Genomic DNA, 24,842 nt, shown 5'->3' with positions numbered 1-24,842 from the left:
TAGTCTGATGCAGCATTTTCTGAAAATTTTTCTGTGTCCCCTCGGATTGTGTCGCATCGGCGCCGGCTTTCAAGTGACAGAAATCGGGGGGGCTGCTGTGCCGAGGTCCGCCGGAATTCACCTTCTTCTTCCTGGTGCATGTAAGTGCTTGATCTTGCAACACAAATCGTTTTTTAAATTCATCGGGTTGTCCGAAGGCGACACCCCCGATTTCTGTCGTGTGAAAGCCGGTGCGCCATAATCTGATCGCGTGTGCCAAAAACCCAGGGCAATTCAGCGCAAAACAGAAATATTCTGGAAACCCGACGAAATTGCGGTGTTCGGACCATTAGTAAATGAGCCCCCCTATGTTTAAAATGCACCACAAAAAAGATGGTGAACTCCGGCGGACCTGAGCGGGGAAGCGACACATGCACACGTGCACGATCTTAGTGAATCGCGGCACAGCGCATTATACACGGACAATGCACTTTCTATGAACTCCAGTGACCCTGTAAGTAAATTTGCCCCAATCTTTTTAGTACCTGAATACGCAAAATTTTAGAAAATTTAGTTTAGGGGAGCATTGCATGTGTGTAATATGCAGAAGTCTCATAGTTCTCCATTAATTGTCATATTTTAGGTCTCCTGAACCGCTGCCAGTGTAAGTGGGGAGAAAACCGGATGAGGTAAGTGGCAATTATTGTTATGGAGAATTATAATGCGAAACATAATGCGTTTACGTCTATTTTAAGTTTGTGGCCCTTTAGTTAACTTGCGGACCCTTTGCCAGCTATGGCAGCTTTGCATTTCCCCCAGTTTTATCCATGGCATCTTTCCTTTCTGATAAGGTTGTGGTTCCTGAGGCCGACATGCAACCAGGCGGAGCTAAAATCTCGTCTCGATGTGATCGAGTTCTTTATGGCCCCCCTCAACCAGGAAACAACCGGCAATATTAAAGGCTGCCTCCGGAATATCAAAAACATCCCTGTGAGTGCACACTCCACTACTCACTCATAACATTGGTTTAGACTTGAAATGAGCTGTATCTCCCAATAAACAGATTGTCCAGGTGTGTATGTTTATTTAACCAGGGAGATGAGGTGTTCCCGGGCCTAGAGGACAATGTACAACATCTTGTAATTTAAGCATCGTAAATCCTTCACTCTAACTCTGTGCACTGAGATTTATGACAAAAAAACACCGGATCCACCCCTTCCCTATGGAGATCATCAAGTTTTTAATTTCAGAAGCAGAATACAGTCAAGCAGCTTAGGCTATAGAGAAATATGCAGCTGACGGGTCATAGTCTTCTCATTTTACTCTATGGTACCTACCATAAATAAAGCTGAGATGTTGTATCTAAGAGCTGAGCCAAGGTATCTAAGCAGCCATTATATAGGCATCCACTTTATATAGAGCTGATCTGCTGTATCTAAGTTTCTATTATATAGATATCCAATTCACATAGAGCTGGGCTGCTGTATATAAGTTGCCAATATATAGACTCCATTTCACATAGAGCTGAACTGCTGTATCTAAGCTGCCATTATATAGGTATCCACCTTACATAGATCTGTGCTTCTGTATGTAAGCTGCCATTATATAGGCATCCACCTTACATAGAGCTGAGCTGCAGTTTCTAAGCTGTCATTATATAGGCATCCACCTTACATAGGGCTGAGCTGTTGTATCTAAGCTGTCATTATATAGACATCCACCTTACATAGAGCTGAGCTGCTGTATCTAAGCTGCTATTATACAGGCATCCACCTTACATAGAGCTGAGCTGCTGTATCTAAGCTGCCATTATACAGGCATCCACCTTACATAGAGCTGAGCTGCTGTATCTAAGCTGCCATTATATTGGCATCCACCTTACATAGAGCTGAGCTGCTGTATCTAAGCTGCCATTATATAGGCATCCACCTTACATAGAGCTGAGCTGCTGTATCTAAGCTGCCATTATATTGGCATCCACCTTACATAGAGCTGAGCTGCTGTATCTAAGCTGCCATTATATAGGCATCCACCTTACATAGAGCTGAGCTGCTGTATCTAAGCTGCCTTGTTAGACAAGATGTATTATTTTATGGTCTGGATCGTGGTTCCGTCCTATGGATAATGGGTCTTCAGAACAATGTGACCTGACCCGGTGACTTTCTCCTCAGCTAATACTGAAACACATGACCCTGTTTAACACCAAAGTGTCTGATTGGCAGTCGCTGTACAAGGTAAGTGGCTCCCATTGCTGGTGTATATCCATCTCGGCTGTACGTCTTCTTCACGTCTCTCCCTCCGCCCCTTTGTGTCCGCAGACTGTCTACAATGCGGTTTGCATAGGAGAAATTTGTCGCTTACTTCCGCAGAGCGTGACGCTGTTCAGCCGCATCGCGTCCGCCTTCAGCAGTGACTTGCACTACATCGCCTGCATCATCAGTAAAGTGGTTTGTATCCCAACTTTCTAGATCATTGATGACATTGAAAGCCTTTACTTATCCACATCAGATAAATGGGGGCCTGACATCTGTCACCCCGACAATCAGCTGCTGATAGTAGCAGAAGTAAAGCTCCATCATCAACATCAAAGAGAGTTGAGCCTCTTGCCTCAGACAGCACCACCTGCACCAAGATGGGGGAGCAGCATCAGGGTCACAGTTATCCGCTACAAAGCAGGACCTGCCTCTTAAAAATAGTGTCTCTCCACACCTGATATCAGCATGGGTGCGAAACACTGCATGGAGAACCCACAAAAAAAAAAAACTGATGCATTACTATCGTATGGGGCAGAGAGGGCGCCGTTCTATAGCTCGCCTGTAGGTTCACCTCTGGTCAGGGGATCCATAGCAGTAGCCAATATAAGGTTTATATTTAGGGGGTAGGTTCTGGAGATAATCAGTCTCCTTCTCCATCTGGCAGCTGACATTATAATGAGCATCTATATTACCTGTTCCATGTATTATTTTTTTTTATCAAAATACCAAAATATTCACTATAAACTATCTAGCTGCCAGAGAGGGGAAGGAGACTGATTCTTTCTAAAGCCTGTCCCTACATATACACCTTATATATCCTCCTGCTGCTATGGATCCCCTGGCCTACGACATTCAGACACTGACCTGCTCTTCACTCTCCAGGCAAAGTTTTTTTTCTTATTGTTATAGTTATGCCAGTTTTATGTTACAGTTTTTCTTTCTCATTTATTTGTTTTCGCAGGTGGATTTTGAAGAAAGCGTCCGAGAGAAGCGATTCAGTATCAAGCCACAAGTAGATCCAACCGTAGATGACAGTAAGTGATGTTCAACCATGTGTACAGCTCTCAGAAGGGGCTGAAGCATCAATATGGGATCTAATTGATTTTACCTTGTTGTGAAATAGAGGTAAAGTGAATACATCCTCACCCATAGAATTCTAGGGTCAAAAAGTTGCAAAAGTTTTATTATTTTTAAAAAAGTTGCAAACAAATATGTAGCAGTCTCTTCCCAGTGGTGTAGGAAGTTGAGTCATATCTCAGTACACAAGTGTTAACTTAAAAAATAGGACAAATGTATCAAATGTTCAATATGTGATAACATGGGCACAAATTACAGCAACATAAAATTTCCATTGTGCTCCGCCTCTTTCCCTGCAGCCATGCCTATGCATGATCATCTGCACAACGTATTGGATGCACGAAATCCGTCTCCATCCGCTTCTGGCAGCTGCCAATGTAGTTTCTTTTTAGTTCCTTACAGAAGAAGTCCAGATTATGAAATGAGCCTCAGGGGCTCTATAGATGTAAATGAAGCCTGGAGCCCCTCAGGCTAATTTACATATTTTTAAAGCCTTTTTTTTCTTATAAACAAGGTCCTAAGAGGCTTAAAGATGAGTTGATCCTACCAGAGGGGGCACACACCAGTATGTCAGTGCTTGGTTTACAATCCTGCACACTGGTGGTAGACGTCCTTTAAGGTATTGCTAAATTCCACCATCATGTGACATTGTGACTCGTTTTGTGTCCACCCTGATAGAGAAACGTCGGATGCAGGGACTGTCAGACCTACTAACAGAGGTCGCCCGTAGGGAATTGGAGACCTTGGACTCTCAGATACCGTCCTGCTCTGTGGTCTACATCCCACTGGTGAGAAAGATAGATGGCACCAATGCAATAGATAAGGAAGCCTGATGGCATGGGACGGGCACAGAGTAGCGGAGGGGAAGAGGAACCCAGGGGCAGTAACAGGCACAGTAATAAGTTCTGCCTTTATACCATGAGAAATGTCTATAACACACCAATCCCTCCCGCCCTAGATAGGATACCTGCTGTCTATAGAGCGCCTCCCTTACATGCACGACAAGAAGGACTTTGAGATTGAAGGTCTGGATTTTATGGTGAGCAATTTATCCCTTAATTTTTTTTTTTTTACTAATCCATGATCTCCTGTTTTAGTAGTTTATATTTAGTAGATGCCTTGCTGTATTTTTTGGACTATAAGGCGCACAAAAAATCCTTCGATTTTCTCAGAAATAAAAGGTGTGCCTTATAGTCCAGTGCGCCTTATATACGAACCGCACTTACAGACACCAGATGCCTTGAACTGTGCACAGGTCTGCCACCTGCTGGTCATTCATCATTATAATCAGGTGCACCTTATATATGAATCTAGATGTTTTAGCAGGCATTTATTGATGGTGCGCCTTATAGTCTGAAAAATACGGTATTAGGATGATCCAACTGTGCCTGGGTATAAAGCCTTCATATTATGAGAACACCCACCTTACATGACTATTGCTGGAGAGAAGTGATGTGTTAGCAAGAATCACCCCGACGCATCATGTATACAAAAGGATCTGGCAATTGGGACTGAGCTACTGAGCATGTGCGACCACCCACACTGGACACGTATGCCCACATTTATGAAAGCGTTTGCGCCCGTTATCTGTCCGACTTTGCACTAAAAAGGACGTGCGACTCAAAAGAATTGTGCCACATGCTCCATATCAAAGGTGCACCAAAAAAAAAGTTGGTGCCCACTTCCTGAGCAGTGCAGGGGGTGCCAAATTCATGGAGACCGTGCCCCACTTTTCATGAAACTGGTCCACCCTGCACACTACTCAGGTAACTGCACATAGCACAGACAGCACTAGTTTCTGTAAATGTGGCCCATAGAGTTGTTATTTCCAGCGGGAAACAAAATCACAGCAGGGGGTGCTATATCATGAATGTAACCCCAATAATTAGAGAAAGAAGCCTCTTTGATACATAATCCCTATTAAAAAAGTCTTACATTTTGTGTGACCTACCAAAGTGAGTTAATAGATATTTCTGCTACTGAGCATGTGCGACCACCAGCACCGGACACATAAGGTGGATATTTTCAGAGGGAATCAAAATCACAGCAGGGGACGCTGTGATTTTCCTAAATTTATAGAAGCTTCTCACATTTTGTGTGATCTAACAGAGTAAATGAATAGATACTAACTTCTTTAACCAGTTTCTGTATTAATACGGTCCCTGCTCCACATCTTCCAGGACAGAGATTCCAAATCTTTTGAGCGTTTCTTATTTGTAAAAAGTTTCAAAACTTTTCCACTTACCTCTTAAATAGAGATCCCCTTTATTACACTTGCAGGTTGGATCCACATTCGATGTGTTGTAGACTTTGTGATAGATTTTTATTACACTCTAGATTATTTATGTCTATTTTTTTGAGCAGTTCCTGTCAAATAATCGACTCCATTACAGAAGTGAAAGGACCAAAGAACTGGACGCAGTCCTGGGGGATCTTCTATGTGAGATAAGAGGTCAGACATGTCATCAACATTTACATGGTTCTCAATGTTCACATGGTATTAGGATTCCAGTGAAACTTCCACAGAAGCCCGCCCCTTAGAGAAGCCCTGCCCCTTAGAGAAGCCCTGCCCCCTTTTCAAGACCGTTGTTATTTCCGTCTACTGTCTTATCCAACCATGGTGAATATATAAGCACCGCCTTCCAAAATGTTGTTTTTAAAAACTTTTGGAGGCCATTTTAACTAACCCACACTAACCCCCAAACATATCTTTGGGATGTTCTATTATACAGCAGTACAACTATCCCTATATTGTTTCACCCCATGCCTGAACAATGTCAATCTGTTTGTAACTCACCATCTATGCATATTCATGTTGTTCTAGCTCAGCCACGCCTCCAGCTTTGTGATTGACAAGGAGCATGCTTTCTCTTTAGCTCAGTGAACTCAGCTTTTCTACATCATTCATGCTGGCGGTGTGACTCACTGAAGAGAATTCCTATGGGAGCGGTGTATGAGGGAGTTAAAAGAGATGCTGGCTGATTGACTCACTGAAGAGAATTCCAGAGGGAGGGTTGAATGAGGGAGTTAAGAGAGATGCTGGCTGACTCACTGAAGAGAATTCCTGAGGGAGGGATAAATGCGGGGGTTCATAGAGATGCTGGCTGTATGTGACTCGCTAAAGAGAGAATTCCTGAGGCAGGAGTGAATGAGGGAGTTGAGAGAGATACTGGCTGACTCACTGAAGATCATTTTTGAGGTAAGAGTGAATGCGGGGGTTAAGAGAGATGCTGGCTGTATGTGACTCTCTGCAGAGAATTCCTTAGGGATGGGTGAATGAGGGGGTTCAAAGAGATGCTGGCTGTATGTGACTCACTGAAGAGAATTCCTGAGGGAGCAGTTAGTGAGGGTTGAGAGACACTTTCTGTATGTGACTGGCTGAACAGAAATCAGCTCACCCATCCCTGGGGAATTCTCTTCAGCATGGGGACTGAAGCGGAGACGGGAATGACATGAATATGCTGGACACAGCTCAGAGGAAAGACGATATTGGATAGATAGTGGGGCAGATTTACTTACCCGGCCCATTCGCGATCCAGTGGCGTGTTCTATGCGATGGATTCGGGTCTTCCAGCGATTCACTAAGGTAGTTCCTCCGCCGTACACCAGATGTCGCTGCTGCGCTGAAGTTCCCCGAGGTCCGCCGGAATATGCACGAGCCTATACCTGGTGAAGCTAAAGCGCGAGTCCCGCGACACAATTTTTTAAAAAAATGCGGCGGTTTTTCCTAATCCGTCGGGTTTTCGTTCGACCACGCCCCCCCCCCATTTCCGTCGCGTGCATGCCGGCGCCGATGCACCACAATCCGATCGCGTGCGCCAATCATGGGGCAATACAGGGAAAATCGGCGCAAATCGGAAATATTCGGGTAACACGTTGGGAAAACGCGAATCGGGCCCTTAGTAAATGACCCCCAGTTAGTCAACTTTACAAACAGGCTGTGGAACTTTGCAGGCATGGGGAAGCACAATATAGGGATAGTTGTACTACTGTATAATAGCAGTTTTCAAAGATATTTTTAGTTAGTGTGGGTAAGTTTAACTGACTGGTTCCCTTTAAGGCACACCTTTTATATAGCGTTACCTGACAACTACCTGATGGTCTCTAGTGACGCGCAGCAGAATTGTGCTGCCAGTGTCAGTATGTAAAGAGCACAAGCCATTAAATAACTGAGGCTAATGTGTATCAGTCCTCCACAGACCATGAGATCATAATTATGCATGAGCTGCAGAAGACCATCCTGGAGAAATCACCCGTCTTACACGAGGTCATCGAGTACATCGGGCAGCTGGACGCTCTCCTTGCCATGGCCATCTCTGCACGGGAGAACGGGTACGTGCGCCCGTGTTACACGTCCAACAACATCATTCGGATACAGGAGGGCAGGTGAGGAGGGGACAGACCCATCATATCTCACATTCCTTATGTCCCGCACGCCTTTATGCTATATTTTCTCTTCCAGACACCCCCTTATGGTATTTTGCTCTGCAACTTTTGTTCCTAACTCTGCCACGACCGAAGAGCAAGAGAAGAGGATAAAAATTCTGACCGGGCCCAACTCATGCGGGAAGAGCTTATATCTGAAACAGGTAATGGCTACTACATACTCAGGTCAGATCATGGATACCAGAGGGTACCACCGGGGGGCAGTATTGAGCCTTGGTCCTTCTGATGTACGATTATTATTTCATTCATCTGTAAAATATCACAGTATCTCATACTCAAACAAGTAATGGGTGACAGGTCGATCTTTTAGGCTCACTCCAGAACATGACCGCCAAGTTTTTGCAATAGGAAGTGGGTTATGTAGCAGATGAAAGCAGAGACCAGAAATGTATAAGAACTCGATCGCTGCAATCACAGCCGTAAGATGGTTAAAAAGTTACGAATAGTGAAAGTTGCAACAACGACCGGGAATGTTCCCTGTGATGCACAGCTACGTGATATGAAAACAAAGCTGAAGGCGCTGGATCCAGTCTCGAGATATCGATTTTGGCTCTTTGATCTGCTACATGAACACCTTCCCATTGGTAAAAAAAAACTTGCCCTTAGTCCAAGATGGCGACTTTCAAGATCCTGTACATATAAGATCTCATAAAAGATCGTCCCCTCAACCATAACTTGCGGGAGATGTGTCATTGTTACTTTTGTTTTCGAGATTTCATGATAACCCAGAGGCACTAACTCATAGATCTAGGCAGCAGGACTGTGGGAATGCCTTCCTCTTATATTTGTTATCCTCGGACTCCTTCTTTCTAAAAAAAAATCAACTTTTAAAATTATTGTAATGAGCCTCAAGCTCTGTGCTTCGTCTTCACAGGCTGTTACACTGTCTCACCCTTCCCCCTGCAACCCTCAGCACTTCCCCCTCCCACTGTGTTCTGCAGTGGGATTACATCAGGCTGAGGGAGCAGGGGGAGAGATTGTGAGGACAAAGCTCAGGTAAGTGTCCCCGGTTTTGATGGTAGGTTTCCTTTGAGAAGTTTATGAAGGATCTTCAGGATGACAGGTTATAGTTAGAGAAGTCTGGAGGTTGGTTGCGCCTCTATGGCCTCTATGGCTCTGATTGTCTCCTCCGTCCTCAGGTGGGCCTCATTGTCTTCATGGCCATGATTGGAAGCTATGTCCCCGCCTCCTATGCCGAAATCGGACCCATCGATGGAATCTTCACCCGCCTGCAGACACAGGAATCCGTCTCTCTCGGCCTGTCCACTTTTATGATCGACTTGAACCAGGTTTGTGCATCTTATTTTACATCTGATACCCAAAAGCCGAATATTATATTACAGTCTTTATCCAAGTCTGAGGAACTCGACAAATCCTTGTATATAGTTCCCTTGTGTTTTGTGTATACAGCACTTATGCAGAATTCTCACAGTATTAAAGGGAATCTGTCAGCAGATTTTACCCCAATAAACTATTCCTATACTATAGCTAGGATATGAAATGTCCTTTCTAGAATTTTCTAGAAATCTCTTATGTTTACCGATTAAAAAAAAAACCCTTCCAACATTATGAGCTGAGAAGAGTCATGTTGTGTCTTAGATGAGTCAAGTTTAGTGGTTGCAGAAGTCCCTATTTCTGGGTCTATAGCACCTAGAAACATGCTGTTTGGGTCACTTTAAAGATACCACAGGCGTGTGGTTCTGTGAGCGTCAGAAATACAGACAGTTAAAGACATAGCTGGCAATGTGAGCTGCACCTAAAAATCCATTCCCTGCCTTCATCTCCAGTTCCGTAGCTCAAACACAAGCCTGAAAGATGAGATTCTTATCTTTAAAACAACACCAGCAGCATGTTTCTAAATCCTATATAACAAAAGATAGGGGTAGTCTAAATTCACAATACCTGTGCATCATCTAAACTTGACTCGTCTAAGGCAAAATATGACTCTTCTATGCTTTTTATCACGTGACTTTGGAGGAGATATTTTTTTCTGTAAGTAAATTCTAAAAAAGGACAGTTCATCCCCAACCTAAGGGGGCTGTTAGTAAGTTAATGTGGTAAAATGTGGTGACAGGTTTCCTTTAACTTTTCTTCAATGTTTCCTCTCTGCAGGTATCGAGAGCAGTGAATAATGCTACTAGCAATTCACTGATTTTAATAGATGAATTTGGAAAAGGAACCAATACGGTAAGAAGGTCCCTGATGCTCCAGTCTCCTACACCGTCCATACATAATATATATGTATATGTAGTATAAGTCCTGTGTTACATCCCTCTAGGTGGACGGCCTTTCCCTTTTAGCTTCCCTTCTCCGACACTGGATCCAGCAAGGCTCGTCCTGCCCCCATATTTTCCTCTCTACTAACTTCCACAGTCTGATACAGATGAAAATACTTCCGGAAAGTCCCATATTACATTATCAGGTGAGAAGGTCCTTCCATGTAGACCTGACATCTACAGACATGTAGGGGAGGTGTTGGTTGGTCCTGCATGTGGTCTGTAGAGACAGATGAACCTTCAGGGCCTCTGTATATGGTGCGGACCCTCGCAGTCACACACAATAGAGCACTGAGCACTGTTCAGGGCCAACACCAGCACTGGGCATACGCGGGCAAGTGCCGGGGCCCATAGCTGCTGGAGGACCCACATAAAGAATCCATGGGAGTGAGGGAGGCTGTATCTAATAAATCCATAGTGAGTAAGGGGGGGCTGTATTTAAAATAACCATGAGGGTCTGTATATAAAATAACCATGAGGGGGCTATATATAAAATAACCATGAGGGGGGCGCTATATATAAAATAACCATGAGGGTCTGTATATAAAATACCCATGAGGGGCTGTATATAAAATAACCATGAGGGGGCTGTATATAAAATAACCATGAGGGGCTGTATATAAAATAACCATGAGGGGGCTATATATAAAATAACCATGAGGGGGGCGCTATATATAAAATAACCATGAGGGTCTGTATATAAAATACCCATGAGGGGCTGTATATAAAATAACCATGAGGGGGCTGTATATAAAATAACCATGAGGGGCTGTATATAAAATAACCATGAGGGGCTGTATATAAAATAACCATGAGGGGCTGTATATAAAATAACCATGAGGGGCTGTATATAAAATAACCATGAGGGGCTGTATATAAAATAACCATGAGGGGCTGTATATAATATAACCATGAGGGGCTGTATATAAAATAACCATGAGGGGGGCTGTATATAAAATAACCATGAGGGTCTGTATTTAAAATAACCATGAGGGTCTGTATATAAAATAACCATGAGGAGGCTATATATAAAATAACCATGAGGGGCTGTATATAAAATAACCATGAGGGGGGCTGTATATAAAATAACCATGAGGGTCTGTATTTAAAATAACCATGAGGGTCTGTATATAAAATAACCATGAGGGTCTGTATTTAAAATAACCATGAGGGTCTGTATATAAAATAACCATGAGGGGGCTGTATATAAAATAACCATGAGGGGGCTGTATATAAAATAACCATGAGGGGGGCGCTATATATAAAATAACCATGAGGGTCTGTATATAAAATAACCATGAGGGGGGGCTGTATATAAAATAACAATGAGAGGCTATATATAATATTACCATGAAGGGCTGTATATAATATAACCATGAGGAGGCTGTATATAAAATAACCATGAGGGGGCTGTGTATAAAATACCCATGAGGGGGCTGTATATAAAATAACCATGGGGGGGGGGGCTGTATATAAAATACCCATGAGGGGGCTGTATATAAAATACCCATGAGGGGGCTGTATATAAAATAACCATGAGGGGCTATATATAAAATAACAATGAGAGGCTATATATAATATTACCATGAAGGGCTGTATATAATATAACCATGAGAGGCTATATATAATATTACCATGAAGGGCTGTATATAATATAACCATGAGGGGGCTGTATATAATATAACCATGAGGAGGCTGTATATAAAATAACCATGAGGGGGCTGTATATAAAATAACCATGAGGGGGCTGTATATAATATAACCATGAGGAGGCTGTATATAAAATAACCATGAGGGGGCTGTGTATAAAATACCCATGAGGGGGCTGTATATAATATAACCATGAGGGGGCTGTATATAAAATAACCATGAGGGGGCTGTATATAATATAACCATGAGGAGGCTGTATATAAAATAACCATGAGGGGGCTGTATATAAAATAACCATGAGGGGGCTGTGTATAAAATACCCATGAGGGGGCTGTATATAATATAACCATGAGGGGGCTGTATATAAAATACCCATGAGGAGGCTGTATATAAAATACCCATGAGGGGGCTGTATATAAAATACCCATGAGGGGGCTGTATATAAAATACCCATGAGGGGGCTGTATATAAAATAACCATAAGGGGGGCTGTATATAAAATAACCATAAGGGGGGCTGTATATAAAATACCCATGAGGGGGCTGTATATAAAATACCCATGAGAGGGCTGTATATAAAATAACCATGAGGGGGGGCTGTATATAAAATAACCATGAGGGGCTATATATAAAATAACAATGAGAGGCTATATATAATATTACCATGAAGGGCTGTATATAATATAACCATGAGGGGGCTGTATATAAAATAACCATGAGGGGGCTGTGTATAAAATACCCATGAGGGGGCTGTATATAATATAACCATGAGGGGGCTGTATATAAAATACCCATGAGGGGGCTGTATATAATATAACCATGAGGGGGCTGTATATAAAATAACCATGAGGGGCTGTATATAAAATAACCATGAGGGGCTATATATAAAATAACAATGAGAGGCTGTATATAAAATAACCATGAGGGGGCTGTATATAATATAACCATGAGGGGGCTGTATATAAAATACCCATGAGGGGGCTGTATATAATATTACCATGAAGGGATGTATATAATATAACCATGAGGGGGCTGTATATAATATAACCATGAGGGGGCTGTATATAAAATAACCATGAGGGGGCTGTGTATAAAATACCCATGAGGGGGATGTATATAATATAACCATGAGGGGGCTGTGTATAATATAACCATGAGGGGGCTGTATATAAAATAACCATGAAGGGCTGTATATAATATAACCATGAGGGGGCAGTATATAATATAACCATGAAGGGCTGTATATAATATAACCATGAGGGGCTGTATATAATATAATCATGAGGGGGATGTATATAATATAACCATGAGGGGGCTGTATATAAAGTAACCATGAGGGGCTGTATATAATATAACCATGAGGGGCTGTATATAAAATACCCATGAGGGGGCTGTATATAAAATACCCATGAGGGGGCTGTATATAAAATATCCATGAGGGGGCTGTATATAAAATAACCATGAGGGGGCTATATATAAAATATCCATGAGGGGGCTGTATATATAATAACCATGAGAAGGCAGTATATAAAATAACGATGAGGGGCTATATATAATATAACCATGAGGGGCTGTATATAAAATAACCATGAGGGGGCTGTATATAAAATAACCATGAGGGGGCTATATATAAAATACCCATGAGGGGCTGTATATAAAATAACCATGAGGGGGCTGTATATAATATAACCATGAGGGGGCTGTATATAATATAACCATGAGGGGGCTGTATATAATATAACCATGAGGGGGCTGTATATAATATAACCATGAGGGGGCTGTATATAATATAACCATGAGGGGGCTGTATATAATATAACCATGAGGGGGCTGTATATAATATAACCATGAGGGGGCTGTATATAATATAACCATGAGGGGGCTGTATATAAAATAACCATGAGGGGGCTGTATATAAAATAACCATGAGGGGCTGTATATAAAATAACCATGAGGGGCTGTATATAATATAACCATGAGGGGCTGTATATAATATAACCATGAGGGGCTGTATATAATATAACCATGAGGGGCTGTATATAATATAACCATGAGGGGCTGTATATAATATAACCATGAGGGGGCTGTATATAATATAACCATGAGGGGCTGTATATAATATAACCATTAGGGGGCTGTATATAATATAACCATGAGGGGGCTGTATATAATATAACCATGAGGGGGCTGTATATAATATAACCATTAGGGGGCTGTATATAATATAACCATGAGGGGGCTGTATATAATATAACCATGAGGGGGCTGTAAATACAATAACCATGAGGGGGCTGTATATAATACAACCATGAGGAGGCTGTATATAATATAACCATGAGGAGGCTGTATATAATATAACCATGAGGGGGCTGTATATAATATAACCATGAGGGGCTGTATATAATATAACCATGAGGGGCTGTATATAATATAACCATGAGGGGCTGTATATAATATAACCATGAGGGGCTGTATATAATATAACCATGAGGGGGCTGTATATAATATAACCATGAGGGGCTGTTTGGGATGATAAACTAGGGAATATTTTCGGGAACATGAGACTGTTTTAGTTTGTGAGTTTTTAATGGCGCCACGTGAGTTCACTGCAGAGCGGCCCACTAAGGCTCTGTCACCCAGTGGCCTACTGATACCTGGAGTCGACCCTGGCACAGTTTTTGTGGTGCTTGGAAAATCAGAGATGGCATCTTACATGATTTTCTCACATGGTTTTCATGAATCTCCTTCTTTTCTGTGCAGACATTTGAGTGGTGCTTGGACGGCGAGGAGCTCATCTTCTTCTACCAGCTCAAAGATGGCGATTCCGAAGTCAGCCAGGCAGCCCGGGTGGCATCCATGGCCGGCATGCCAGAGGAGATCATCAAGAGAGGAGTGGAGGTAAAGCACTTGCTGTGTCGTGTGCAGGAGGATTTAGTATTAGATCATGACAGATTCTATGCTTTTTGCTTTTCAAGGTTTCGGAGCTGTTTCGGAGAGGATATGCCATACAGTGTCTTGATGAGGCGACGAGACAAGAGAAATTGGATGAGTAAGGGACATATTTGAGTACATAGCCATCAGCCATATGTTTCCCATTTACTTTTTGTATCAATTCCTCGCGGTTTGCTAGATCTCTGCTTGTGTCATTCTATAGGAAGCTTAATTGTTTATTTCCTGTGAATAAACGCCCCTGGTCATGTGATGTCACACAGGTGCAAGACTAATTATATCCCTGGTCATGTGATGTCACACAGGTGCAAGACTAATTATATCCCTGGTCATGTGATGTCACACGGGTGCACGGTTCATTATGTCCCTGGTCATGTGATGATACACAGGTTCCCCACACATTATATCCCTGGTCATGTGATTTCACACAGGTGCACGGCTTGTTATATCCCTGGTCATGTGATGTCACACAGGTGCACAACTCGTTATATCCCTGGTCATGTGATGTCACACAGGTGCATGCCTCGTTATATCCCTTGTCATGTGATGTCACACAGGTGCACAACTCGTTATATCCCTGGTCATGTGAAGTCACACAGGTGCAAGACTAATTATATCCCTGGTCATGTGATGTCACACAGGTGCAAGACTAATTATATCCCTGGTCATGTGAAGTCACACAGTTGCAAGACTAATTATATCCCTGGTCATGTGATGTCACACAGGTGCAAGACTAATTATATCCCTGGTCATGTGATGTCACACAGGTGCACGGTTCATTATGTCCCTGGTCATGTGATGTCACACAGGTTCCCCACACATTATATCCCTGGTCATGTGATTTCACACAGGTGCACGGCTGGTTATATCCCTGGTCATGTGATGTCACACAGGTGCACAACTCGTTATATCCCTGGTCATGTGATGTCACACAGGTTCACGCCTCGTTATATCCCTTGTCATGTGATGTCACACAGGTGCACAACTCGTTATATCCCTGGTCATGTGAAGTCACACAGGTGCACAACTCGTTATATCCCTGGTCATGTGATGTCACACAGGTGCACAACTCGTTATATCCCTGGTCATGTGATGTCAAACAGGTGCACGGCTCATTAAATCCCTGGTCATGTGATGTCACACAGGTGCAAGGCTCGTTATATCCCCGGTCTTGCGATGTCACACAGGTGCACAGTTCACACCTGACATATCTGAAAATAATATAGCCTAAAATATAGGCCCCCCCCCCTCACCCATCACTACTGAGGTGTCACAAATGTCATTTCAGAATTGAAAAGGACTTGTGATCCAATATTTTGGCCTAGAGGAAGGTGTCACCTATTTAGGACGGGGTAGAGGGAGTTTCCCAATATAGAGGACCCCACACATCCCTGCATTATGGGAGAGCCCACAGTCTTGTAATACCACATAGTAGTGCTGCGCGTAGATGACATCACTGGGGATCATAGCAGCAATTCTTATATGTTATATTAGCAAAATAAACCAGAATAATAAGACAGATGGACCTGACGCCTCTAGTATAGATTCCATGCAGATCACGGATTTCCCAATGAACTGGGGCGTAATTTTAGGGGGTGCAGAGGTTGCGGTCGCACCTGGGCCCAAGAGGTTTAGGGGGCCCCTATGGTGTCACTTTCCCATATGAGAAGACTATTACTATAAACCATACATTATAGTCGGGGCCCGGCACAGACTTTGCTCTGGGGCCCATCAGCTTCTAGTTACATCACTTCTCATCTGTGTTGTTTCCCTCCTTTCTCAGGTGTCAGAGACTGGTCTCCACTTTCCTTAGTCTGGACCTTGATGACCCTCAGATCGATCTGCAGAAATACTTATCTGATGAAGTTTCACCCTTTTCATCACTATAGTGGACAGGAACGGACAGGAACCAGCATCATAAATGAGCACCCGGCAGGTGAAAAATCTGATTAATAAGTCCGGCTGAGATGGTAGCGGTGCGCTGTGACTGCTGCACTCCGGCTATAAAGGTGAGGTTGTCCCTGATGCCATGAAAGACTCCAACTACAAACCATGGGAGGTATCGTTATATACGTAGTAGATCCGTTCATTCCTTATTATAGCTGCGATCCAGTAAATGCACTATTGTTTTAGCTTTTATGTCAATTTGAAGTATTAATAAATAATTTTGGCTGAAATTGAAACACAATGCGGCTCATTTACTAAGGGTCCGCGTAGCGCACTTTCGTCGGGTTTCCCAAATATTTCCATTTTGCGGTGAATTGCACCCAGGATTCTGGCGCACGCGATTAGATTGTGGCGCATCGGCACCGGGGTGCACGCGACAGAAATCAGGGGGCGTGGCCGCCTGACAACCTGGCGGATTCGGACAAACCGCGGAATTTAAAAAAGTTTTGTGTCGCAATATCAGCCCTTACAAGCACCGGGAAGAAGCAGGTGAACTCCGGCGGACCTCAGCGCAGCGGCGACGACACAGGAAGGAACTCGGGCGCACGAACTTAGTGAATTGCGCCAGACCCGAATCCTCGTCGGACAAAGCACTGTTGGATCGCGACGGGAGCGGGTAAGTAAATCTGCCCCATAGAATCAAATGTATTAAAGGAAACCTACCATTAGAATTAACCTATTAACCTATCTACCTAGTTACCTGCTAAACCCTAAACTATTTTTATCTAATCCAAAAATACTTCCTAAAGCGCAGAGGTCATTGGGGCGGGGAATAACCTTTTCTCCCACTGCCTGGAAAGGCTCCTCTAAGGGTGATGCCACACATGGCGTTTTGAACCCGTTTTCTGGTCTGTTTTAAGCAGTCTGTTAAAAAACGCAAGCCTTTTTTTGAAAATGCATCCGTTTTTCACCATTTTCAATCAAGATAATTGGTAAAACCTGTAAAAAACGCTTCCGTTTTTTAACGGACTGCTTAAAAACTGACCAAAAACGGGATCAAAACCCCATGTGTGGCATCACCCTAAGGCTACATGGACACTGCTGTGTGCCCACCGCACCGTAGCACGGCAGGCACACGGCAGCGCGGGGAGAGGAGGAGGAGGTGAGCGCCGCTCACCCCCGCCCCTCTCCATAGGAAGTTATGGCGCATGGCGCCGTAATACGGGAAAAGATAGGACATGTCCTATCTTTCCTCGGGCTACGGAGCGGTATGGTGCCGCACGTGTGCTGCACCGTACCGCTCCCATACAGGGCCGTGAGTCCATAGAAGTGTATGGGGACGTATATCGGCCGTATATACATCGGCCGTATATACGTCCCCCATACATGTGTGTGAATGCAGCCTAAGCCCCAGTAGCCTCTGCCAATAATGAGCATATTAACTAATTAAAGTGTAGTTTAGATTAGGAAGCATTTTTTTGTATTATGTAAAAATAGATTGGGGTTTAAGCAGGTTACTAGCCACCTACCATCAGATCTACCTTAAGGGTGCGGTCACACGTACCGCTAGCGAAGATTTGACAAATGACATCGCTGTTAACATTTGTGTTTGCACAACACCACCGTTAACGTAATGTTAACATATTTATTTTGTAAATGCCCATGTAAACATTATGGTTTGTAAACACCAATGTTAACAGCAATGTCATTAGGAACGTCTCCTCTCCTCAGCTTTTGTGTTGCGTTTCAAAACGCTATTTAAACGCCACATGTGAATGAAGCCTGGACCAGAACAGACAAACAGATTATGGATCCGCTGCAGATGAGACGGTTCAGATTTCACAGATAAAGGGATCCCAGATGTTCTAGAAGATATTCATGTCTTATAATCCCTATGTCTGTAGGGGCTGTTCACTCCAGGACATAATAATGGGCCTATAATAAAGTATCTTACCAAAGACTATATTTAACCCCACGGTGGCTATGCAGGCACTGAAAAACTACAACTCCCAGCATGTTAGCCATCAGTGCATGCTGGGAGTTGTAGTTTTGCACCAGTACGGACCATTGTTACATAACCTTTGTTCCATTTTGTTTGTGTTTCCATGTCCTGATCCTTTACGGTCACCCACCTGGTAGGTAAGTGTCTATAGGTAGCGCTGTGCCTTTGTTCTGCAGCAGCTGATTGTCAATTATCGCTAATGGGAAGCCGGTTTTCCGGAGTACGTCATGGCGATTATCATGCATTTGCGCCTAAGGGCAGGTTCCATCTCATTGTCTGCAAGAAAAAACCAATCCCTACACATCAAGCACCTGTCAGCGGCATGTCAGGCAGTGATAATCTCCACAATGTGACCTGACAAGCAGGTACCTCCACGGCCCGGCTGTATATACTGTATATACTGTATACTTTAGGGGGGGGGGAGGCTGTATGGCTGCCCCTACTTAGCTACAGAGCTACTACTAGCAAAGGAATATAATCTACATAATCTCTATTCTGTCATTAATAGAGAAATATGTAGACACAATCAGGATTTGGAGTGAATGGGGTCCTGGGAACAGGTTCAGATACTGGTTAAGGTTCCAGAATAGATTGCAAATTGGGTTACTAGATCAGGATGACGTTCAGGGTTCTGGATCAGGAAGGATACAAGATTCAGGGATTCTGGGTTCCGGATCAAACAGGATACAAGGTTTAGGGGTTCCGGATCAGGTTGGGGTTCTGAATCAGACAGGATACAAGGTTCAGGGGTTCTGGATCAGGTTGAGCTTCTGGTTTTGGATCAGAAAGGATAGAAGGTTTAGGGGTTCTGGATCAGGTTAGGGTTCTGAATCAGACAGGATACGAGGTTCAGTGGTTCTGGAGCAGGTTGGGTTTCTGGGTTCTTGATAAGGCAGGATACAAGGTTGTTGATAAAGCAGGATACAGGTTAATGTTCAGGGTTCCTAATCAGACTGGGTCCAGGCTCAGGTACAGGTTCTGGGTTTCTGATCAGGGTAGTGTCTCTAGTACAGGTTCAGGGTTTCAGGCTCAGACAAAAGTACTGCAGATCACAGAAGAAAGTATAAGCAGAACTGAGTGAACTGGGGATTATCTCTTTATCTAGTTCCTGGATGCCACCCCCAGCCGCTGACTGACCAGTCCCAGCATCACTCAAACCACAGCTAAATCGAAACACAGAGCTCCAGAATGAAATCACCCAGCTCTCCAGAGATACTGGAAGGCAGATGTCAATCAAAACTCCCAGAAAAGCAGCTGTGGGTGTTTGCTCCGAAGTCATTCAGAAGGTGTATGCATGAGCAGTGATACTATATGGGTCCATTTTATGACTAGTATTGCAGATTGTTTAGCAGTTTTCCCCTCTTTGGGATTTATCTGTTAATCTCAGATGTCTCTGAGCCGGAGGATGTCTCCCATACACTGCTCATAGATAGTGAAGGAGACTCTGCCCCATGACTCGTCTCATGGATTCATGGTATCCATCTCTTTCCATGTCTCTGTATCACAGCGCTTTGTATTGGGTTGAACTCTTCACCTATTAAACCTTTCAGTGTTTCAGCCGGAGCGACGGTCTCACCCGGGGCGAGCGTTGTAGAGCGCGGCGCTGATAGCTAATCCCTTCTCTGCTGACGGCTGCACAACCCTCTGTCCTGTCACAGATTAACATCTCTGCTGGCAGATGCCACAGATACTGGGCACAGCTAACAAACAGGCGGCATTATATCATGGACATTGATATTATAATCGCCTGGGGGAAGAGAGATGACAATAGACAGAAGACCCCCATAATAGTGGGCACCTGTACTGAGAGGACCCCCATTAATAGTCATAGGTAGAGGTTTCCCCACAAACAATACCCGTGTCCGTATTACATGTCCCTTGCTAATGGCGCTTTCCAGGGGTTCTTCAAAAACAACACACGCAAAAAAATAAGTGCCAACCAGGAGATCCCCATAACAGTGCAATACCCAACAACACCAGGATTGTTTCCCCCAGTAACAGCGGCTAGAAAGGACCACTACAACTGTGATGACAAATAATGGGGCACATTTATTTACCCGTCCCTCGGAGTTCACAGAATCCGATTGCGTGCAACACAAGGGTCCCTCCTTACTATTAATGGTAAATTAGAAGGTCCCTCCTATCGGTGGCAGCCAGAGTGTCTCTATTACCAGTGGTACACTAGAGGGTCCCTACTATCAGTGCCTGACAGAGGGTCCGTACAATCAGTGGTACACTACAGTCATGGCCAAAAGTTCTGAGAATGACACAAATATTATATTGTCACATGATGTGTTGCCCTCTGGTTTGTCAGATGTTTTTATCACATACAGAGATACAAGTGCAATCATATTATGAGTAACAGAAGCTTTTATTGTCAGGTAGGAGGAGTTACTGCAGCGACTCAGTATTTGCAGTGTTGTCCCTTCTTCTTCAGGACCTCTGCAATTCTCCCTGGCAGCTCCCAATCACCTCCTGCACCCAATCCTGACTGATAGCCGTCCATTCCTGCACAATCACTGCTTGCATTCTGTCACAATTTGTTGGTTTTTGTTTGTCCCCCGTCTCCTGATGATTGACCACAAGTTCTCAATGGGATAAGATCTGGGGAGTTTCCAGGCCATGGACCCAAAATCTCTATGTTTTGTTCCCTGAGCCATTTAGTTCTCCCCTTTGCTTTATGGCAGGTGCTCCATCATGCTGGAGGATGCATTGCTCATCACCATCTGCTCCTGGAGGGTTGGGAGAAGTTGCTCTTGGAGGACATTCTGGTCCCATTCTTTATTCATGAATGTGTTTTTAGGCAAGACTGTGAGAGAGCCGATTCCCTTGGCTGAGAAGCCGCCCCACACATGAATGGCTGCAGGAGGCTTTACAGGTGGCACGAGACAAGACTGGTGGCATCGCTCACCTTGTGTTCTCCAGACAAGCTGTTCTCCAGATGTTCCAAACAATCGGAAAGGGGATTCATCAGAGACAATGGTTTTCCCCCAGTCCTCAGCCGTCCACTCCCTGTACCTTCTGCAGAATATTAGTCTGTCCCTGATGTTTTTCTGGAGAGAAGCGGCTTCTTTGCTGCCCTCCCGGACACCAGGCCTTGCTCCAGGAGTCTCCGCAGTGTCACAGTGCGTGCAGATGCCACACACCTGCCTGCTGCCATTCCTGAGCTCTGCACTGCTGGGACACTTGGTGACTGAGGTGCAATCTTTCTAGCTGCGATACTCTTCCCTGTTCGGACAGTTTTGTGCAGTGCAATGATGACTGCACGTGTTTCTTTAGAGATAACCATGGTTAACAGAAGAGAAACAATGATGCCAAGCACCGGCCTCCTTGTAAAGTGTCCAGTGGTGAGATTCTTACTTAATCCTGACAGATTGATCTCCAGCCCTGTCCTCATCAGCCCCCGCACCTGTGTTACTGGAGCCATCACTGAAACGATGTTTGCTGCTCCTTTTAAGGCACCTGCAATGAAGTTGAAATGTGTTTTGGGGGAAAAAGTTCATTTTTGTGCAATTGACTGTGCAATTAATTGCTGTTAAGCTGATCCTTCTTTTTAACATTCTGGAGTATATGCAAATTGCCATTATAAAACCTGATGCAGTAGATACATTTGTATAATTGTCAAAACTTATGGCCTTGACTGTAGAGGGTCCCTTCTAGTAGTGGCTGCCAGAGTGTCCCTATTACCAGTGATACACTAGAGGGTCCCTTCTATTAGTGAGCGCCACAGGATCCCTCCTATCAGTGGTGCACTAGAGAGTCCCTATTAGCACTGGCCACCAGAAGATCACAATAACAGGATTGGACCATAAGGGTGAAGACACACATGGCGTTTTTGGGACGTTTTTGGGCCGTTTTTACTAAGTGCATTTTCAGATCGTTAAAAACGCATGCGTTAAAAACCGCATCCGTTTTTTAAAAACGCATGCGTTTTTTGAAAACGCATGTGTTTTTGTCCGTTTTTCATTGCGCATTTTCGGAAAAACGGACAAAAACGGACGCGTTTTCAAAAAACGCATGCGTTTTTAAAAAACGGATGCGTTTTTTAACGCATGCGTTTTTAACGATCTGAAAACGCACTTAGTAAAAACGGCCCAAAAACGCCATTGACACGGGTGAGGGGCTCAGGCTATCCCCCTGGTGATCTTCAGGAATATCCCCAGACATTGTCCCCCCACAGTCACGGTAGCCATAGTGTGTGCCATGTATTGTGCTTTCAGATGGGTCTACAGAAATACATTTTTATTCTGGTGAATTATAACTTATATGAAAAGAACTTTTATTTTCTTGTAATCTTAACCAAATATCCGTGAGGACTGATAACCGGACACTTCCCCTGCCGGGCGATCCCTGGAGCAGTTTTGTCCCTCCGGCTTGGGGGATCATTAATCCTCGCTGTGCTGACATTGCCTGTTCCCTCCCCATAGTTTTGTTGAATAGATTAGATATCCACAATACTGTGTACATAGCAGAGCCGAGCGTGTATGGGTATAGCAGGGAGTCCTGCACACAGCCGCCTGCCTCTATAGAGGTGTATGTGTATAGCAGGGAGTCCTGTGCACAGCCGCCTGCCTCTATACATCAGGGTTTTGGGGAAAAAAAAAGAAAAATCACCATTTACGTCAAATTTTGAGCAGAAAGATTACAAAAAGTAAAGCTCAGTTCACACCTACGTTCGCTAAGTTTAGTAGGTGTTTGGGATCTAAGGGTCACTAGTCAAAGTGTTACCTAAAAGGTGGACATGTCATCTACTGTAATATCGGCAGAAATACTGCGGGGAGATACAATTGTCACAGAAGACGCATCTTATCTGGGATGTAGCACTTGTCTGTCCTGGGAAGGCCAGGCCGCCCGGCGTGGGAAGGAAAACTCTCAATATATAGGCCGGAGAACAGGCGGAAGTGTTGTACTAACTTGTATTTCATTTATTATCTCGATACTTTGTTGCAGGAATCTGAGGCTTCCGTGAAATATTTCTGAGTTCCCACTATCAGTAATCTGCAGGGACCCTCTTAGTCTTCTAACTACCAAATATTACTCTATAGTCTCATCTACCGGGGAAAACTGTATGAATATGCATTCATATGAGAGGGGCTGTTACTAGAGCCCTTCCATGCTGTAGCTTCAGAGGCTGTTACACTGTGCAGGAGTACTTCCCCCTCCTCATGTGTGAGAGTACGGAGGTAGTGTACCTTCTGCACCCTGATGAGCACTAGCTCAGCCATATACAATAACCAGATCACACGTGACTACCTCTTTAAATCCCTTGGCCCGTCCTCACGATGGTTTTGGGCTGGCGCCGGTGACGCCTCAGTTGCAATCTGCACTGGTGACTTTCTGCTGTCAATGTGGTAGTGATGGGAAACAGCTGTTTTCTGAGTTTTTGGACTGTTTTTACAGGAGCGTACATGTGTAATAAGGTGTGCACGGAAAATATTCCGATAACTACTGTTGGGGGATTTCAGGAGAGATTGGAAATATTCGAGCAGATGTTCCAAATTCCTCCCCTGTCTCTCTCTGGAGTCGGTGCAGTTGGACGGCTCTGGTATCCTGGAGAGTCCACATTTACTGTGAATCTGGCCATATTGTACTCTATTATTTGTTACTGATCTTTTACTCATTGCGCTATGGCGGTTTTATCTGTGCACTATATGGGGGTTTTATTAGAGATATCGGTGGTGATATTAGGGTTACCTCCATATCATTCACCCGGACAGAGGTTAGAACCATCATACACCATGTATACGGCATCTCATTACATATGACGTAAGTTAAGAAATACAATTAATAGTAAGATGCCAAATATCCGCTGCACCGTAAACCTTTTCTGCTCTCCCTGTATCACCAGTGGACCCCATATTCCTAAATATCACCTCCACTGAGAGGCATCTTAGCTGCATCTCCTTGATGGCCCATAGGCCATTGAGCCTTTAGGCCAATGACTGTGTGCAGGTGTAGGTGGTCATAGCGGAGGATAGAGGGGTTAGGTGGCGTCACTCACCCTTTTTCTGGAAATCTTCCTCCGGTAAGAACCATGGCCTCCGACAATTCTGTGCGTCTGCGGCTCGATGCTGATGTCTCGGCCTGGCTCTCCTCCCTGCTAGCAGAGGCATAGGCTACAAGTACCAACCCTCCTTCGCCCCCCCCCCCCCCCTTCGTTATCAAAAAGTGTGTGGCCAATCTGGGACCATCCTGGGTAAAGAGCGGGGAAGTTCAGAGCCGAACACTATAGCAAGGACTCGGTATGGTTGACGACACAACAACTCATGGAAATAGCGGACCCACGCCTACTAGGAGCGTGGAAAGCTCAACAAGTACGTCAA

General features: G+C 44.1%; 1 protein-coding gene across 1 annotated transcript in view; it reads left to right on the top strand.

The window, feature by feature from the left end:
• The window catches only part of MSH5 (mutS homolog 5), a 30,550-nt gene extending 14,028 nt beyond the window's left edge, over positions 1-16,522 (top strand). The window contains exons 10-25 of the mRNA XM_072123222.1: positions 623-668; positions 831-969; positions 2,151-2,213; positions 2,298-2,426; positions 3,196-3,268; positions 3,990-4,099; positions 4,270-4,350; positions 5,676-5,763; positions 7,511-7,697; positions 7,774-7,900; positions 8,897-9,046; positions 9,870-9,944; positions 10,036-10,179; positions 14,442-14,579; positions 14,657-14,730; positions 16,414-16,522. Coding sequence (XP_071979323.1) covers positions 623-668; positions 831-969; positions 2,151-2,213; positions 2,298-2,426; positions 3,196-3,268; positions 3,990-4,099; positions 4,270-4,350; positions 5,676-5,763; positions 7,511-7,697; positions 7,774-7,900; positions 8,897-9,046; positions 9,870-9,944; positions 10,036-10,179; positions 14,442-14,579; positions 14,657-14,730; positions 16,414-16,519 — 1,730 coding nt within the window. The 3' untranslated portion in view covers positions 16,520-16,522. The remainder of the gene's footprint in view (positions 1-622; positions 669-830; positions 970-2,150; positions 2,214-2,297; positions 2,427-3,195; positions 3,269-3,989; positions 4,100-4,269; positions 4,351-5,675; positions 5,764-7,510; positions 7,698-7,773; positions 7,901-8,896; positions 9,047-9,869; positions 9,945-10,035; positions 10,180-14,441; positions 14,580-14,656; positions 14,731-16,413) is intronic.
• Positions 16,523-24,842: the final 8,320 nt, after the last annotated feature.

This window comes from Engystomops pustulosus, chromosome 9 (genome assembly GCF_040894005.1).
Source record: "Engystomops pustulosus chromosome 9, aEngPut4.maternal, whole genome shotgun sequence".
Taxonomy (NCBI): domain Eukaryota; kingdom Metazoa; phylum Chordata; class Amphibia; order Anura; family Leptodactylidae; genus Engystomops; species Engystomops pustulosus.
Note: the sequence above shows the minus strand (reverse complement) of the source record. Positions and strands in the feature narration are given on the sequence as shown.